At 37.7% G+C, this 19,171-nt stretch overlaps 1 protein-coding gene across 4 annotated transcripts in view; it reads right to left on the minus strand.

Annotated features, from left to right (window-relative positions):
• Positions 1-3,182: 3,182 nt before the first annotated feature.
• Positions 3,183-19,171, minus strand: part of POLR3A (RNA polymerase III subunit A) — a 39,043-nt gene continuing 23,054 nt past the window's right edge. For 3 of the 4 annotated variants that reach the window (XM_085064014.1, XM_085064012.1, XM_085064015.1), the window contains 10 exons: positions 18,836-18,922; positions 18,668-18,750; positions 17,107-17,277; positions 16,437-16,530; positions 16,251-16,343; positions 15,639-15,803; positions 14,778-14,942; positions 14,308-14,439; positions 12,931-13,063; positions 7,614-10,168 (listed from right to left, as the gene is read on the minus strand). In XM_085064014.1, coding sequence (XP_084920140.1) covers positions 10,020-10,168; positions 12,931-13,063; positions 14,308-14,439; positions 14,778-14,942; positions 15,639-15,803; positions 16,251-16,343; positions 16,437-16,530; positions 17,107-17,277; positions 18,668-18,750; positions 18,836-18,922 — 1,272 coding nt within the window. In that variant the 3' untranslated portion in view covers positions 7,614-10,019. Of the gene's footprint in view, positions 3,942-7,613; positions 10,169-12,930; positions 13,064-14,307; positions 14,440-14,777; positions 14,943-15,638; positions 15,804-16,250; positions 16,344-16,436; positions 16,531-17,106; positions 17,278-18,667; positions 18,751-18,835; positions 18,923-19,171 lie in introns of those variants that run through there. The other variant, XM_085064013.1, reaches the window with a different exon arrangement.

The raw sequence follows: 19,171 nt of genomic DNA on the forward strand, positions 1-19,171 counted from the left end.
TCTTCGTTGAACTCCTATGACATACAGTACGAGGGAAAGCAGACCAGAGGCTCTAATGCCTTCCCCCCCCCCTTTTTTTTTTTTTCCTGTAGCCATAAAACCTATTAGTCACTTCATCTAGTACTAACTACACTAGGCAGTTTTCAGATAAAAAATATCGTGGTCTTTTCCACTCTGGGCAAATTAAAATGAAGAAGATACAGTTATTTCAGTGAGCTTCAACAGAAAGAAAACACCTTGTTTGCTGAAGGTTTTAGATTCCTCCTGGGCTGTTGAAAAAGCAAATAAAAAACTTGTTTGACTTAATCAACTTGTTAAAAGAGAAAGAAAAGGCTTTCCTCAAGGGCAGAATAGCTGGCAGGAAGGGTGTTTGTTTGTTTGGGGAGGGGGAGAAGAAAAGGGTAGGTAAATCGTCTCCGCCTGGAGTTCTGAATACACACAATCATTTCAGTTTCTCAGACAACTGCTTTGAAAAACGGGCAGCAAAAGAAAACCAAAAACACTACTGAGGCATATTGGTGGTGATCCTGCAGAGGCGTAAGAATTTCAGCTTTTGTAGAGAAGACACTCTGCAAGCAAATCCCAAGTACCCATCTGCTTAGAACAGACCAGGGGGGTGATTTAATTTTCTTTGGGAGACGGGGCTGGCTTGTGATGTGGTTAACTTCTATAAGCAAGCAGATGTTAAACAGCCCCTTGAAAAGCTGTTGCTTGCAGTTTGTTATTGGTTCAGTTTCTAGGTCAGTTTTCAAGTCAAGACAAGAGATTATTTATACAAATCATTTGCTTTTAGTTCTTTTAGAACCAACAGGGAGATAAAAGCAAATGGGTGCCCTAAAAATCCACGGGCAACTTCTATAAACAAGCCATGCACGAACTGGGAGCTCATAAAAAGAAAACCCAAACTGCAGTTGAAGAAGATAGTCAAATGTAATAGTAAGGATTCCAAAGAATGCCTGAGCACATTTTCACTGTCTTCCCTGGTTTTCTGTCAGCAATGAGTATTTTCAAACTGGACTGGAATCTAAAGGCTCTTAAATAAGGGAAGATATTTTCTTATGTTCCATTTCTCAGCTCTGCTAAAAATTACATATGTGCTTTTAAGAGCAAGTAGCTCCCCTGCTCACTGACATACAAGGATTTAAGAGTTGAATCCATGCCAATTACAAGGTAAGTTTTCCAGACTTTCCAGGGGCAGTGCTTTGATTGTGGCACAACTGAACTCAAAGCAAATGGCTCCTGATACTGAAGAAATGGCAATTTTCCTTGAAAATGCCAGGGTAGTCAAACTATCTAGCCCAAGCCCAAAGAACTCCCTGAGGAAATGGAGACAGGTGTGCATGAAAGTTTGGTTCTCTCTGTTGCTCTACATACTGTGCAACACCTGTCTTTCCACACATGCCTGAAGAGCTCATCCATTCCACAGCTCATCTATTTTGCAATGCTTAAGCAAAGGGAAAACAGAGGTGGCAGCCCATTCCCTATAGAACTCCAAAACCCAGCAGATCCACATTTGAGAACATACCAATGCTCAGATGGGGTTGGACTGCAAAAGCTTGTCACACATGGAAAAAGATAAACAGGATTGCAGAGAGCTGGAGGGATTATTGCTTCATAATGAATGCTCTAGCATTCTGAATTAATCTGGTTTATGATACAGGAGAAGCATTTCTAGTGTGCTTCCATTAATTGTACACAGTTCTACAAGTGCCTGTGAAAACCAGACAAAGATAGATGGTCAGGACTTTGAAAAAAATGCTGGACTTGCAGCAGATCCTCTGTGTCACACCCATAGCTAAGACTTCTACTGCCCCTTGACAGTGCTACATGGATTTCTGTTTACATAAGTACTGCATAAATTCCATATGCTTCTAATTTGAGAATAAATTTTTGCTTTTAATATTTCAGGATATTCCTTGGGCAGGAGAGGGAAATGATTACGGTAGAAGGGAAACACAAAACTGGGACGACAGTGAGAATAAAATCAAAGAGAAACCCTTGTAAAGCTTGGTGTAATCAGTTTGTTCGGGCAAAGCAGACCATGGGCCAAGATGCAACTTAAGACCGAGGAGTGTGTTTAAAATGACAAAAATACTGGATTTAACTCAAATAAGTTCTGAAAACAGTAACTAATGTGAAATGAACTAACTCCGAAATTAGGCTCTCATTGAAAAGCCAAGAAAATACAGTCTCTGCTCCAGCCTACATGCCTTGGAGGGATGGGAAAGCCATCAGAGGGTTCCAGAGCGAAATAAGGTCTCAGCTTGGCACAGTGGCAGCTGTGTTACCAGGTTCCACAAGATCTGGTCATACAGTTTAAAATTAATTACAGATCGTCAACCTATCAGTATTTTTTCAACCTATCTGTATTTTCCCCCCTCATAATACAAATATATAATTAAACATTCAACAGTTCAAGTTAGCCAGTATTTTTAAAAGAAAAATGCCATAAAAATAACTTAGAACTTAAACTATTATAAATACCAAGTTTTGTCAGAATTGATCAACAAACAACTCCCACAACAAACAGAAAATCCCCACCTCAATACTAAACAGAAAAGAGCATATCCAGCATGGCCAGAGTGAGGAGAAACTATCTGAGACAAAGTCCTGAGCGGCATGGAAGCCTTAAAAAGGATTTAGGTTAAAATTATTCTTTCTTAATCAAGTCCCCAGCAGTGATATTTAGTGAAGTGTTGTTCAACTGTTTGAAACTTATGAAGATGTATTAACTGGTGGGTGTTTGATGGATAGAAATATTTAATATAATGCATATATCAAAGCTCATCCAGTTCTTCTGAGTTCTCTAATTGGTTTCCAGGGGATTTGGATTAAGCCCCAGTTTGGTAATAAAAAGACTGCAAAAGAATAACCGAAATAAAAAGTCTCCAAATCTGCTAGGGATATTCCATGAAGGATAAATACACTTCATCAGCAAGGCAAGCCAAATATTATCCTTTTTAGCATGGGCTATTTGTACTTTTAGAACTTTTTTCCTTTAACTCACCTTCAGAGCTGCTACCCTCTCCTTCCAAGAATATTATTGGTAACCAAGAGTTTCACTGCTTTGCCTTCTCCTTTTCCAGCTGAAGTCAGTCAGTGTCTGTCTTGCAGCTGACTTCAAGAACAGCAGCTACTAGCCTTTTCTGACTTGCTTTGGAAGATCAAAGAATAAAAAGAACTATACACAGCAGATGCATTCTTTAATCCACACATCCTGGCAATGCTATTTACTAAGTATTCCATATAACGTGTACGTTTTCACAAGCACTGTCCCTTCATTCACCTTGATGATTCTACCCCAACCATGTTGCTCAGGAGAGACTATTATAATTTATTAGTCTTTAACAGACTGAATCTAAAGTGCAGAGAGTCTAAAGATTTCCCCAGGTCTCACAAGTCTGTGGCAGCAACAGTTAACTGATTCTCCATGTGCCAGCTACTTCCCAAGCTGCTATACTGCTCATCCTTCCCCATACTTATTTTCAACAGAATACATACAAACACAAGCAAGGGAAAAGACATTTGTGCCAGCTAAGTAGAAAGGCTGAAGAAGACAGCCGAAACAGGCTAAAGACACAACTAAGTGGAGATCTAAAGGGCTGAATGAAGTTTTTAGTGTTTACAAAGAGCCATGTGAAGCAGGTCTTTCATTTCAGTTCAGAGTACAAAAATATTTCCTTATATAATAAGGTCTTTTTTTTTCCCAAAAGTTATTTGACCATAGCTATAATTTTGACAGCAGTAAATTTCCATATCCAGATGTGCTGAGGAGATGTTTCTTCCTTGAGTAGTTTAATTATCCTCCAGGCAAATGTTCACGGTAACCTTGCATGGCTGAGCTGAATCCAGCCAGTGGCACAGTATGGTTGACATAGCACTGCTGCAGGGAAACAGTGTCACCAGCAGTGACAGTCACTGCAGGTCCAGAAGGGAGGAATCTGTGGGAGAAACAAGGACAAGGAGACAGAAATAAATGCAAAGGGAACTAGAAAATGCACACCAGTAGCATAAATCAGAAGAACTGTATATCTTCTGGAAAATAAAAGTTTAAAGAAAGTCTCAGATGTAACTGGAAAATATCTGCATGAGTGAAAAATCTGGAAGAATGGCATATGGGAAAGGCAATAAGTTATTGTGTGGGCATGTCAAGGTAGCTGCACATAGAGCAGACATTCTAGCATTATTGCATTGAAAAAGTGCAGGGATCAGGGCAGAGTAAGGAGTGAGGTTGTCCTTCCTTCCCACGAAAGAGATCCCCCACCTACTGTGCCCTTCAGAAGTGAGTCACACACTGCCACTGCTTCAAGCCTGCACCACATGGGCAAAGCCACCCTCATCACTCCAAACACAATCAGCAGAGATGCTGCAGGTCAATCAGCCTGAGACACAGAATGCCCTGCCTGTGACAAATCAAGATGAATCACATGACACTAATCAATTCCCAGAAACCAACAAACCTCGGAATAATAAACCAAGACTCACAACTAATTCTGACATTTTCTGGGACTCGAAGTTTACCAGCACAATTTCACTATTGCTTTTATTTCCTGGCAATTAATTTCTTGGCAATTTATTTTGCTTTTAAAAAATCCACACAATTTAATATTTAAAAGGGATGCACACTGAGAAAATTGCTGTATGTATCGAAAGGTTAAGCAACCAACCTACACTTGCACAAAAAGAGTAAGATACCTGTGGTTAATAATCCCAGAGCTGCTTTCTCAACAGTTTCATTTCTGGCCAGCACTGTCTCCACCTGACAGAACACCACTATCATGGAAGAGAAAGAACTTGGTATGAAGCCTTGGCAGTACCCCAACTTTCTGTGGACCCTGAGAGCCACAGTCAGAGAGATACCTGAATGTCCTCTTTTACCCATGGACTAAAATTCCTCAGCACTATCTGGTTCTGAAAGCAACATAAAAATTGAGACTCTGTGCAATGAATGTCTGCCATCACAGTACTACGATTATCAGCAACAACAGAAAAAACAACATAGATTAGCTTTCCTTTACAAACTTCAGTCAATTACCCATCTGTTCTTTGTAGATGTTCACCTCTCTTCTGGTAAGAGACTATGTAAGGAATGTAAGTGATGTAATTTCTGTATCTTGTCCCAGTAGCAAGACTTACATATTATTAAAAACTCCTCAGATAAGCATTTTCTAGGAATATTTATGACCTAACTGCAGGTATCGACACATTTAAAAGATACCCATTCACCTGCTAATTATAGATATGATCTTCCACATGAGCTGTACCAGAACCCACCAGGAACAGCAGTTTTTACACTTAACAGTAGCAATCACTGTAGTTCAGCAGCTATAATTATGCACAGTTGGTTGAAAGAGCATTATAACTTAACAGATACAATACCTGAAGGAATTAATTCAGAGTTATTGCTCATTATAACAGTCATCTATAAAATGAATAATGATTTAACTATCATTTGTCACAGCCACTAACAGCAATCCCCAGGACAAATGACAAAATCTTAGCTCTCAGGAATGAATACCTGTCCTTTTCCCAGCTATTTCCATTACTTCACTAGGACTCCTTACAGAGATCATGAATATGTGTGCGTCACTTTACGCAGCTGCCATCTCTGTTTCCTCCCCAAACAGATCTGAATTTCTACTCTGCCTCAATATACCCTTATTTTTGCATTCCCTGTCTTCCCTCTATCCTCAATACCTGCAGAAACCACCATACCTTTGTGGAACATCAGCCCTATCTACTGCCGTTGCTCTCAAAAGGAGCATGCAATTATTCCTGATCCTGAAGGCTTGAATTCACAGGACAGACTCTTTGGATGAAGAAACACCTTTCACCATCTGATGCACACAGTGGCTTCACACAGAGCTAACGGTGGTGGTTAAGGCAATGCAGCATTAGTGCAGCTCATGGTCCACAGAACCCCTAAGCACAGCCAGCCAATACCAGGTTCTCACCACTGTGAATGGAGTCACAAATATGACAGGCACTCACAAGCTACAGGCAAGTGGAAGTCATCTTTCATAAACCTTGCTGGTTTCACCTATCCATACACAGAGAAGACCACCTGTTTCCTGTTATTTCAAGTCCTAATCATTGGTCTCTTGCATCGATCAGCATCACCTCCAAGCGTTTTTGATACAGCCTTGCCTTGGAGTTGTGCAGCAGCTGAAGGATGTGAGATGCTCTCCAGCCAGCTGCCACAACTTCACGCTTCAGAGCAGCTCTCAGAGCTGGATTTCAGCGCCTGCTGGAGGGACTGAATGCAGATTGAACAGTCACGGCTGCGTGGAAAATGCCGCCACAAAAGACATGTCCCCACTCACAGCAGATTCACTGTTCTCTCACTTCCCACGAGCAACCCACTGCATTCTTTTAGGAATTACTAAAGCCTCAGCACTTAAGTACTGCTTTTTGTTTCTTTGTTTTTTTAAGCCAGATAGACAAAAGATACGCAAGTGAAAACTTTTTACTCATAATGAAAAGTGTACGTGGACTCTGCTTTCTCCTTAAGAAAATAAATTCCCTTCATCTCCTTCCTCTTGTACTTAAATTTTAAAAGGTAACTTTCCTTCTCATAGCTACATTCCAGTCTTGATATAGCAGAAAAGCCATTTTTAATCAAAAAAATAAAGAAGCCATCCAAATACCTCTTTTCTCAAAAGAAAATGCTGCTCTCTAGTGGAAGATGACAATATGATCTAATTAGAACAAATGTTTTAGAATTTCCTTTTTATCAGTTACAGGAAACATTGATTCATTTTCAGAAGCACTGAAACACAAAAGTAGCAGGGCTGGTTTGTTTTCTGAGTCTTTCAGATTGGCCTGTGAAACTTTGGTATTCATTCCTCAAGATAAACTTGGCATGCATTTGTATCTGTGCCGTAATCCAAACAACTTTCCGAGTATTTGTGCATTAAAATATGTTAATATCTCATAATTGGGTCCCTTTTAGATTTTCTGTTTTTAGCCAATATAAAAATAGACCAATTTTTTCTTATTTTCTTATGTTTTTTCCCAACACATGTAATTACCAACAGACTTTCCTAGGTCTGAATACAAAGCTTAGCCAACCACTGTGAAGACAGATTTATTAGTTACACGCATGAAGGATTTAGGCAAATATGCAAATACTATGAAAATCTGTATCCTGCTTGCTATGGGTTTCTAAAGACATTCCTGTCTGCAAGCACAGTGATACAAAATTGAGGAATTCCTGTTGCAGTGGTTCCTTCAATTTATACTGAAACAGAGACAAATGGTCAGACATCAAGGAATATTTGTCCTGAAATAGCCAAATTTTATCCTACACAGCATTCATATGCTTTCCTTTCCTTTTTTTTCAAGCACAGATAACCAAAAAAGGGAATAGCCCTTGATACTAAATTTCTTCAAGTTATGGACCAAAGCAGCACAACTCTGGATCTACTTCCAACTTTCCACAGTCATAACAGGAAACCTATATAGCATGTGCAGCTGTTTCCTTCTCTCTCTGCAGATAACAGATGTGTGTGAAGTATTTTCTGTTAAGCACACCAAGAAAGTACTTCATTTAATGAGAAGTTTAAATTTGTTTTAAAACAGCTGGAAAAAATGAAAAAGATGAGAAAGCAGGATATGGATATTCAAAACCAAATTTATTTCTTGAAAATTTACATTTAACTAATTTCAATTAGCACACTAATTAGAAAATAGAGGAAAATATGAAAAACAGTATTTATTTTTCAGAAATTAAACCCAAACTAAAGAAAATTAATAAAAACGTAAATTTTATTATTCCAAAGTTCCATTTCTTTGACTGTTAAAACCGACCCTTAAAAAAGGCTGCTTATGAGTGAAATCCAATAGCTAATTTGTTTACTGACTGTAAAGAGAGCTCAAACAATAATTACTAATTCAGAGTGCTCTTGTAAACAATCTATTTTTGGTTGAAACACTCATGAGGATCAGAGCATGCTCTGAGGACAAGACATAGTGACTTTAAGCAAGACAGGTTTTATATTACTTATTCATTTAGGTTGTAAATACCTGAGATTTAAGCTCGATAATTCTCAACTTTCTTAATAACTAAACAAATAAAGGAAATGGAGGTTAGTTCATCCATAAATTAATTATGCAGAAATATAATATGGCAATAAATAAACACAAGGTTTACATTTTCTTTACCTCTTCCTCTTTTTATTAAAGTCAACAATAAAAGATGTGATTTAATTCTTGCTTTTAAAGCATACAAGAGTGAACCCACCATTTAAATAGCTCGTTTCTCTGTATTTACAAAAAACCAAAACCAAACTAAACCCCCCAATAAACAAAAACCCCCAAATAAACAAATAAAAAAAAAAAAAAAGGAAAAGGGAAAGATGTGGTTATTTGTTCCAATACAAACTCCACCAATTTAGACCTTGAGAAGAAGCTTTATTCACAAAAATGCCAAGCACTATCAGTAGCATTTCCCACGATAAAGTATTTAGCCACAGGAAAGGTTTATAGGTTTCCTCTCCATGAAGACCCTACCCATGTTAAATTTACATTTTGAAAAAAAAAATAGACAAATGAGTAAATGGCAATCTCACTGAGATCACAAAGAAAACTAATTTATTCGGAAATTTCTATTGCTAAAACAGAGATAGCAAAATATATGTAGCTTTTAGAGCAAAAAATAAATTCTACATCTCCATTCTCCATCTTCACCCTGCCAAAATCTAGGCAGATCTAGATCTTAGCATCACACTGAAAATATAAAGTAGTTTGAGAATAGCTATGTTGAATTTCACGAGATCTTGTCTGCATGGGGGATGAATCAAAAAAAAGACACAGTGGCACCTTAAGACTTAAACCAATAGATTTAGTCTCTGATTGCAGCCTTACACTTTTCTTTTGGTGGACATAAAGACCAACTGCAGCACAAACTTGTTCATTTTCCAATGCTAGAGTATTCAGCAGCCTGCTTTTACTTCATGAGGGCACAACTTCAGCCTTTTTCTCTACTTCATTTCTCTCCAACCTTGATGCATGTCATGAGCACACTGAGTATCCAAACACTGCTGACAAAACACTAAGGTACTTCACCTCACAGTACCACAGTAAATTTAAACACACTACACTGAAATGATCTGAGATCTATATTCATTCTGAAAACTGCTCTAGTAGACTACAGCTAAAAATACTTGCAAATTATTTCATGGCAATGCATAAAAACAGTATACCCTTAAATTCCTACTTTATATAATAAAACAAATCTAGGTTGTTCAGATTATACTGCTCAATTATGAAATTTTCCTTAAACAAAGGCTGCTGTAAGTTAATGATTACAGCACTTAGACAATTGCTGTCATATGAAAAGCTATCTATAATTTCCAATATTCTTACAAGAGTCTTCTCAGAATTTATTAGCATCCCCAATGTGCAGCTTCTTGTACATATGGTCCCAAAACCCAATCCTGGGCAGGAAAATAAGTTACTGGATAATAACTCAGGTTAAAGGGAAACCAGTTAAAACCACCAAAAGCAAAGAGCAAAAATTTCAAACACTTTAAACAGCACTCCTGAACTCACTATGAATTATCACAGACTCAGTTCCAGCTTTCTGAAGTTCCTGTTCTTAACAGCTGTAGACTAACCTCTGTAGCTCCTGTTGAAAGGACATTTCCAAAAGCACCCTGGGCAAGCTCACAGAACTCTCTTAAAATTTTCTTTTTTTTTTACTAGAATCTGAATACACATTCAATAAATCCTGAGTTAATAACACCTTCTACCCATTACCAGTAACAGAAAAAGCTAACTCTATCCCATGAAAAAGAAAATGTTATTACGGTGAAATCCACTATAAATTTGTTTCCACTCTCTCTCCTTTCAGGGTCTGTAGTAAAAACAGGGGTGAGCAATTGGGCAGTTCTTGTGATAGTAATTCATGTATCAACTCACTGCTATTGAGACACATAGAACTGATAATACACATTTCTTAATTTCAATCATGTTTGCTTACTATTTCTTGGTTTGCTATATTGTATTATGTCCAAGTGCTACGTAACAATGGGAATATGAAATTCATTATGATCAAATATCAGAGGTCGCCTGGGAGGGGTTGATTCTTTGTCCGCTTTGTGTAACAGTTTAAAGAGTCCTGTGCCAATATTCATTGGAATTCCCATGATGATGCACTCAGAAACACCTAGAAAAAAAACAAAACAAAAACCACACTGAATATTTGAACAGCAAGGCTTTACAGAAGTATTTTCATTTGCCCATTCTGTTATGTGTTGTCTGTGACATCTTGAACCTCACATGTAAGGACCAAGGCCTCTTCACTAGACACAGTTACATGTTATTGTCATCCGACCATAACCACTACGTCACTTAAACAGTGTTAAATTCTACAGGAAAAACTCACTCTGACCTAATCTTCTTTTCCACTAATGAAAGCCCTTCAGAAGGTTTGTTTTTGGAGAAGACATGCTCCATGTAGCACCTTTAGCAGAGGATGCAAGGCAAACTTACTTCATGTACATTCTCTGACTCAGTGCTAAAGCTTCAGTCAAATCTGGCAGAGTTCTCTTGAAACCCCCCCAAGTTCCCAGTGACAAAGGCACAGAACCACTTGAGCTGTAACGCTTTTGGCATTTTCATCACTCAAAAAGTGCTCGTTTTGAAGTGAAAGATTGAGTCTGTCCCAACGATTTTTGATGGTTATAACATTTTCACAGCAACGTGCTGACACATTTATATTTAAGATCTACCAATGTGCACGACTTTTCCAAAGAACATTCCACACTCAAAGCAAGCTCTCAAATGACATTTCTGCATGTTATCAGGAAGATAACTAGATTGTCCTTCACATAAATATTTAAGAAGATAACAATAAATAGCTCTACCTTTGAATGCACAAAGGATGAAATAAGGTTGCTTAAAATTCTGGCAAGGCTTGATTGGCAATTTGAATGTATGTGAATGAAGAGGCTGTAATTTTGCTCTTAGACCATTGCTGGGTTTCTGCTACATTATTTGTCAATAATATGCTCTTAAAAATCTTGTGCAAAATAGAACTTTCAAGTGGAACTGTAGATTTAGGCCCCTACAGCATGCAGGTTACAACAGATAAAGGAAATCCCTTTCTTACACTTAGCAAAATAAACTTCCCTGCTTTTGCACAATAATCTTTCAACCTGAACCAACCACTGAATCATGAAAATTGAGTTTAGATTTTGTACAGCCCTCTTCACTTCCACATATGTAACAAGAAGCCTTCCTCGCCACGTCCTTTTTGATTCACAGACCAAGTAGTAAGTCAGGCAGCTGCACAGCAATTTTTCACACAAGCAGGCCAGTATCATCTCTTTAGTTCTGGTAATCAGACAACAACTACTTCTTTGTCCATTGCATTTCCTTATTTGAACTAAAACATTTATATAGAAGGCAACATCAAAAGAGCTTTGGTCTTCACATTATTCAAAACAAGTTTTTACCATCTCAGAGGGGACTTAGAAAACATTTTCTTTTCCTTGCTGTCTAGGAATGAATCAAGTCTCCAAAAGGATCTGTGCTTTTATCATGGGCAAATAATAGTTAAAAGAGGAAAAGGGGAAAAAAAAGGGGAAAGGGAGAGGGGAGAGGGGAAAAGGGAAGTAAATCCCACTTACATGGAATGCTGGAGAGCCAGGTATTGAGAGAGTTCTCATAACACAAGCTAGTAATACACAAATTCCAGTAATTCAGAAAATACTGTGCACAAAGCACTGTTAGAAACTGGCTATGCTAAGACTACCTAGATTTACACCCAAACCAGTTAACTTCAACATAACACATGCATATTTTACATTTCATTAGCACCCAGAAACCCCCAGTGAGCAATTCCAGCTCCAGGAAGGTAGGCATTAGATAAACAGATGTTGAAAAGGGTGAAACCTGCTTGACTTCTTTGTTTTATCTGTTAGACAGACTTTTTAACAATTCAGTCCCAAAATATATGTTGCTTACAGGAGAAGAAAATCTGAAACGAATGGGGGCAAAGGCATTAAAAAAAATAAACAATTTCAATTCCAAATATTAGAGCTTATGGCAAAAATACAAAATAAAGAGACAAACAGAATACCAAAACTCATTTACTCAGTTTTCTGTTTGCTGTATGGATGTGGTCATGCATGCGTTTGTGCATATGTAGCTATGAGTTTTCAAAATTTACCAGATTCTTTCATGAATTCCACAAGATGATTCAGTGGATGCTAATGAACTTAAATTTAAAACTGAAGAGCAGATACATTTAAAAAGAGATTTCTGACAACAGGTATCTTGCCTGTTCTGTTAATGAACTGAATACTGCTAAACAAGACTCCTAATGAAAAAAAAAAAGACCCAAAATTTTCATCTATTTAGACCAGAACTAAATAAAGAAATCAAGAATTTGGCCTCTCTGTTTATTTCTAGGTACAAACTGCCAAATCATCTAAGCAGTCAGGTAACAGTGTAATCTTCAGCTAGGCTGAGATGTAACTGTCTTCCTACTTCTTAGCAGGAATGAAAATGAAACCTGAATACTGAGTGAGGTACTAGATTTATTCATCAGCTCTAGGTATTGAAGATACACACACCACAAACTTTCACAACTGAAAAAACAGAACTAGCGACAGTGGGACAAATTTCCTAGTATTTCACTGAGATCTAGGGTAAGATGTAAAACTGAATTATTCAATATCTGCTTTAAGAAACATCCAAAAAATGTCCAACTGACTTCAAGATCTCAGTCAGAGATTAGAAGTAGAGAAACACACCCAACATCTAGGACAAAGAGGGTCCTAGAAGATGGATTAGCCTTAGACCTGAAGTTTTTCACATACCAGCTGAACAGGAAGCTACCAACAAGGACAAAAATTCAATGCTTTGAAGAGGTTTTACAGATGCTGGGTAAGGACCACAAACTGCAGACTTGGCAATACCTACCACAAACAGAATCCGTCTGTCCAAAGTAGGCAGCATCAAAGAGATGGTCTGCAGTCTTTTCAAAGGAAGCCAGCATCAACACACTTTCTTTCATTTTTGCCAGTCCGAACCTGGTAATGCCCAGCACTTCACCCTTGATTGATGGAAAAACCCGAAGAGTAAACCTGAGTCAATAAATATACTATCTACAATACTGTAGTGTCATAATATGCTGCTTTGCAGTTGAACATCCTGAAGATTAATAGTTTGGTAGTAATCGATATTTACATAAAACAGAAGTACTTCTTCATAGACAATATAAGCTACTATAAGTGGTTAATAGATCATTTTCTTAAGCAAGAATATTGCAAAGATTGACAGAAATATGGCCATGAGAAAAACCCCTACTATTTTGAACTGGCTGCTAAGCTACAAACTGCAGTGGGGTCTGAGAGCACTATGCTGAATCTATTGCCTATTGTCTACAGATAAATCTGACCTCAGCTGCCAGAAGATTGCAGAAGATGCTAAATCTTCATATTTTTACTCTCCAGAAAAAAAGGTAATTAGCTTTTTAAACTAATTTGACTTCTTTGTGCCTATGTTTGTTAGAAATATCCTGATTATATTAGATTGCACATAGAAGCCTAAGTCAGCAGTACAGCCAAAAGAATGCATGGTAGGAGCCCAACAGGTTTAAAACATGGCACTCTGATGCCCTTTTCTACTGCTGTGCTGCAGCTCCCCAGGATCAGCCCTGAGGACTGCTGCAGTTCAGTACAACAAAGCTCTGCAGCTTTGGAGCAAGCCAGAACTCCATCCATTTCATCCAAATTAAACCCTTGCATTCTGGCAGGCAAATCGGAGAATCTTACTTCACTAAGTGTACTGAAATCTAAAAACCATATTGGATGTGAAGGAAAGAAAATCAATCAATAAGGAGCAGATATGGTTTTGTACTAACATGTTCTGTAAGACTGTTCATGTAACCTGATTCTGTTTGTAATGTCTGTATCCTCTGACTCTCACATACAGTGCAGCTGTTACAAACCACACCCCACGGGGTTTTCTGCACAGCAAGCCTTAAATTGCATGCATGGCTTCCCAGTTGATTTCCACACCATCATTTTCAGGATTCCTATTTTCAATATGAAATTATCGTTCCCTACTCATTATATCAATTTGTTTTCAGTCAAAATAGAGCCCCCTGCCCCAAGAACTAGAGCAATTAAGCATTTTCTGTAAAATACAAATACCAGTATTTGGTCAGTACAACTTTGAATTCTTTAAGCCTAGAATGAATTTCCATCACCCTAGCTCACCCATCTTTCTCAAACATGGTAAAATTAATTTGGATAAACAGGCCAATGTAACATTTAGAAAAGAAACAGTACAAACCTTGTAAGTCATTAGATCAGACAATAACATAACATGTCTCCTGTCAATGCTCATGCCATGGTTCACCATCGTATACTGAATCTCATTGATAATGGTCGTCCGAGCAGCTTCAATTCCCAGAGTTTTCTCTACCTACACAAGATTGTTACATGATTGTTACATGCTACATGAATGAAGAACCAAATGCTTGGAGCAAGTACATCCCTGGAATAAATACCATCTGATAGCATATTAATATTCCATTTCTGTGGCTACCCTTTTAAACTTCTCCATTTGAAACATATTTATAGAAACAGCCTCTTTGAAGTGAACAGTGCTGCCAGTGTAATTGTTCTCTTGTGCTAATGCATTGTGACATCTATTAGTGAAATCAGGCTTGATTCAGTATCAACTCCTCCATCTGAGCACAAACAAGCTCTTCTAATAAAGATGCTATGGGGAAAGGCCCACAACACCCATTTAGACATTACCTCATAAGTGTTGTTAGAGGATGTTTTTGTTCCTTTCACTCCATGAGTAGCCATAACAGCTCGCAGATTATCACCTTCAACCAGAAGTTTGTATTTTTCCTTTCCACTTTGCTCATCAACATGAATGACAGCTCGGGAAACCTCTGGTATGCCTTGCACTACAACCTTCAGAGAACAAAAGCACTGTAGTAACTTTGATGTATACAGTAGCACAGTATAAAAGGGCAACACTTATCAGCATTCAAACCTACCGAGAAGGTCTAGTATGTGGAGTAAAGGCTCACTTAAAACATATACAAAATAAGATTTCTTGCTCTTAAATACACATGCAAAACTGACACTGACACTGTATTATAAACCTTACTCACTATCTATAGTTTATATTTTATGTCAGATATTCTCACACTCACTCGGGTATCTGAATGGTGGCAGAGCCATACAAACAAAAAGGCAAGCTGGTACAATACAGGTTCACTTATATCTATTTTTAAATTTATATCTATTTTAAATTTTAAGAATAGGAATCTCCTCACAGAAAACTGAACAAATGTCAGATACTGTCATGTAGTTCAATGCTAGATGCAACTGGATGCACATATAGCTATTTCATACAACTGCTACACTTGGAATGCTTCAGTAAATTGTAAGGGAAATACCAAAGTTTCCATTTCATTTACAAATATTAGTAAAGGATAGCTTAGTTTCAACAGCAAGGCAGTACCACCACAGTCTAAAAGTTACTCACCCAGCCTGTCTTCACTGCCAATCCTGACAAGAATTATTTCATCTTCTCACCATGGAACCCCAACTTATTACTAGTGATTACCTCCCACGAAGGTATGAGACAGCCTTTGTTTTTACCTTTGGTAGTTCTTCCTTGAGAGACTGCAATACGTAATACATTGAACTCTTGCTATTTTCACGAGGGGTCACACATACAACTGCTTCTCCATGCACAGCAACATCCCCAGGCTTCACTCTGAGTTTAGAGATGCAGATGGAGTAGCGCACAGTCTCTGCATTCACCTGGGGCAAAAGTCAGCCAGCAAACACCATGGTTATTTCAACATATATCAATGTCCTCAAATAAATGCAACAGTCTTTCAACACATTATAAAACAGAAGAATGTGGGAAAGAAGACCCCAAACATACTCTTATAAATTACTCCCATGAATTGCATGAAATAATATCCTGTGCTGAGGGTACTGGCCTGTACATTAACCAATGGACAGAAATGGCATCCCGGTGTTTAGCAAGACAGAAATGTATGTTCTCTCATTTCCAAATAAAAGGGAAATTATCCACTTTGCAAGCAAAAAAAAAAAGGGACCCCTCCAGATGTAATGTAGCCACACAACATCCATCATTCACTTTCTTTTTTTAACTTCCACGGGTGTTATTTCTGACACAGGATTAAGAGATGCTATGGAATGCATCCAAGGTATATTCTGCATAAGAAGTGAACAACTCACCTCTAATCTCAGTAGTCTAATGCGCTCTAAAGACAGCTTCACTAGGATGAAACAATCATCTGGGAGAAACACTTCCTCTATATATTCAGAAATCTTTAAGAGACAAGGACAAAACAGTTAGCCTGCTAAAATGCTCCACAGCAATTGGCTAATGCTTACATTGAAAGCATTAGCAATTTTTCTTACCTCCCCTAACAAAGTTTTCTCAATTCTTCCTTTAACCAGACGGGCAAAATCAGGATCATCATCTATGTCCAACTGTGCTGTTATAATAGGGGTGCTACAAAAATAAATACACACACACACGCACAAAAAGTCAGAAAATTACTCAGCTAGACTACAGATGGCAACTTGAATTATGCCTTGCCTTATGGAATTTCTCTCTTATCTAGAGCAGTATTTGGTAAGATGAAGAGATCTTCAAGTTCCTCAGGTCTATTTAAGGAAAATTACTGTTCATGCACTTCAGGATGGCAAAAACAGACATGCAAGTACTAGTGACTGTTTCCATGGCACATGTTGTTCTCGTATTATTTAAGTGTGGCTTCATGCATACCTGGAAACAGGTATGCTTCAACTACTGCTAAACATCAGCACGCTTTACAATAAATGAGACATCTAACAAAATATTAAACTTAAATAACCATTTTCCTTCATGTGATCTTCTCTCTGGGCTTAAGTATCACTTAGAGTTGGGGAGACATCATATTTTTCTTGTTTGGGTATTTGCATTGAATGATGTCTGGTATATTGCTGAGGACAGGGAAATGCTATAGGGTATTGCAAATTGATCCATCCGGTTTCACTTGGGCAAAGGGGAAAAAAAATCCCAAACAAATCAAAACAATGCTAATACCTAATAGCCTTTGAAGCATTAATGATTTCTTTGATTCTTGGCACACCCAAAGTGATATTCATTGAAGCAACACCAGCAAAATGGAAAGTCTTCAGAGTCATCTGTGTGCCAGGCTCACCAATACTCTGTGCACAAAGAGCTCCAACTGCAGAACCAGGCTCCATTTGTGCCCTGATAAAAAATACAGAATTAGAGATGTTACTGAATAAGCTAAAAGATCCTAAGCAAACAACAACAGAAACTATTCTGTTTTTTTTTTACTAAAGTAGTATCTTAAACAGGAGAGAGGTTGAAAGGTCACCAATATTTTAAGACTGATCTCACGCAAAGCAAGAATATGCCCTGTCATTTAAGCATCCCACAGACACAGTATAACTTCAATAACAGGTAACAAAATGCTTGTCCTCTTCAACCTAAGCATCAACAACTAGACCCAGGGTTCTCCCTTCAGGGAAATGCCCTATGCTAACATTTGCTTAATACCGTAAAAATGGTAATTAGTGTTTAAAACCACTTAAAGACAAATGTAAACAAGTACTGCTAGTAAGTGAAAGCAAAATCCTGGTAATTGCTTTAAAATAGTTAAACATATCTGTGAATTTTCTAGAAAAATAAACCATAAGAAAACAAGTGATGCAGGTAGGTCACAAAGCAGAGATCACCCACGGCTGCATGTGAATGTCCAAATCTGAGGAGTCTAAGTAAATGAAATAAATCTCAATGGATAAGGAGATTAAAACATCCACACTAGCATTATCTTGGTAGAAACCAAGAAAAACAAACAAAAGAATCCTCTAAGTGCATGACAGATCAAAAAAGATCTCAGAACAAAGTATCATGTAACTCCTCACAGACTGTGTAGATCAAGAAAAACTAGAAAGATTCATATTAATTTGAAACTTATCTCTTCAGACTTTGTTCTGCAAGGACTTACTGGAGGTTTTAAACAACCTCCTGCAAGAGGGGGAGGAAGGAAACATGTCTGCCAGTGGGTGTAAAAATGTTAAGTGTTTAAACAATATCCTCCCTTGTTCTGAATCCTATCACTTTTGGCTTTTACCAGAATCTCCTGTCAAAACACAGTCTGTGGATATAAGTAGCGCATAGCTAAAGCATAAAACTGTGCTTGCTGGTTTGATTAATACTATTTCAGAAGGAAGGTGCTTAAACACAAGCGAACAGTTTTGCATACTCAAGAAATAGAAAATCAAACATAATGCATTTTTTTCTACAATGTAGAAGAATACCAAAATCTGTTAATGAAAGAATCTGACTTTGACTCAAGACAAATGTAAAAACCCCACCTGTCATACCTCTGGAACTGTTGTACAAGCCTCAACTCTGCCTTCACAAACCCACCTGTAGACAGTGGCGCTCTTTTTTTTTTTTGCACCCTACCTTTGTCTTGCAATGTTTATATCATTGGAGCCACTTGTTTCTAATTCTTTGTTTGTACTGCATTCACAACAGAACCAACATTCATACAGTAAAAACAGCAAAATACACCCCTATGTTACCAACAAAGCAGCAGCTTTGAGAACACAGCAGGGTAAACACTCACCTCATGTATTTGTCTCTACAAGTCTCTAGAAACTTCTCTAGTTGTGTTGGAGTAATCCTATCCAACTGATATAAAACTCTTGGCTGAAAAGAGAACAGAATAGTTAGAAAAGCAGCAACTGATGATGATTGAAAAGAACTACATCATTACCCCATGGAAACTATTTACCTCTGTTGTGCCATTGTCATTAATTCCATACTTGTCCCTAGTTTTTTTTATCTTCTCAGAAACACCTTTGATGAATTTTTTGATTTCCTGAAATCACATTAAAACCACAGTAAGCAAAGACATGGTCTCCATATTGAAGTCTTCAACAGTAAGTTATTTGCTTAAAGCTCCAAATATTTACAATAAATTAATAATGCACAATATGAAGAGAGTAACATCAAAATTTAGACACACACATACACTAGAGTTTAGCAAACCAGATGCACTCCTGTGTAGCCACAGATCAGTAGCAATACATAAGGAATATGTTCCACGCTGAATAAAAGCATCCTTCCT

This window comes from Lichenostomus cassidix, chromosome 6 (assembly GCF_008360975.1).
Source record: "Lichenostomus cassidix isolate B80296 chromosome 6, HeHo_3.0, whole genome shotgun sequence".
NCBI classification, from domain to species: domain Eukaryota; kingdom Metazoa; phylum Chordata; class Aves; order Passeriformes; family Meliphagidae; genus Lichenostomus; species Lichenostomus cassidix.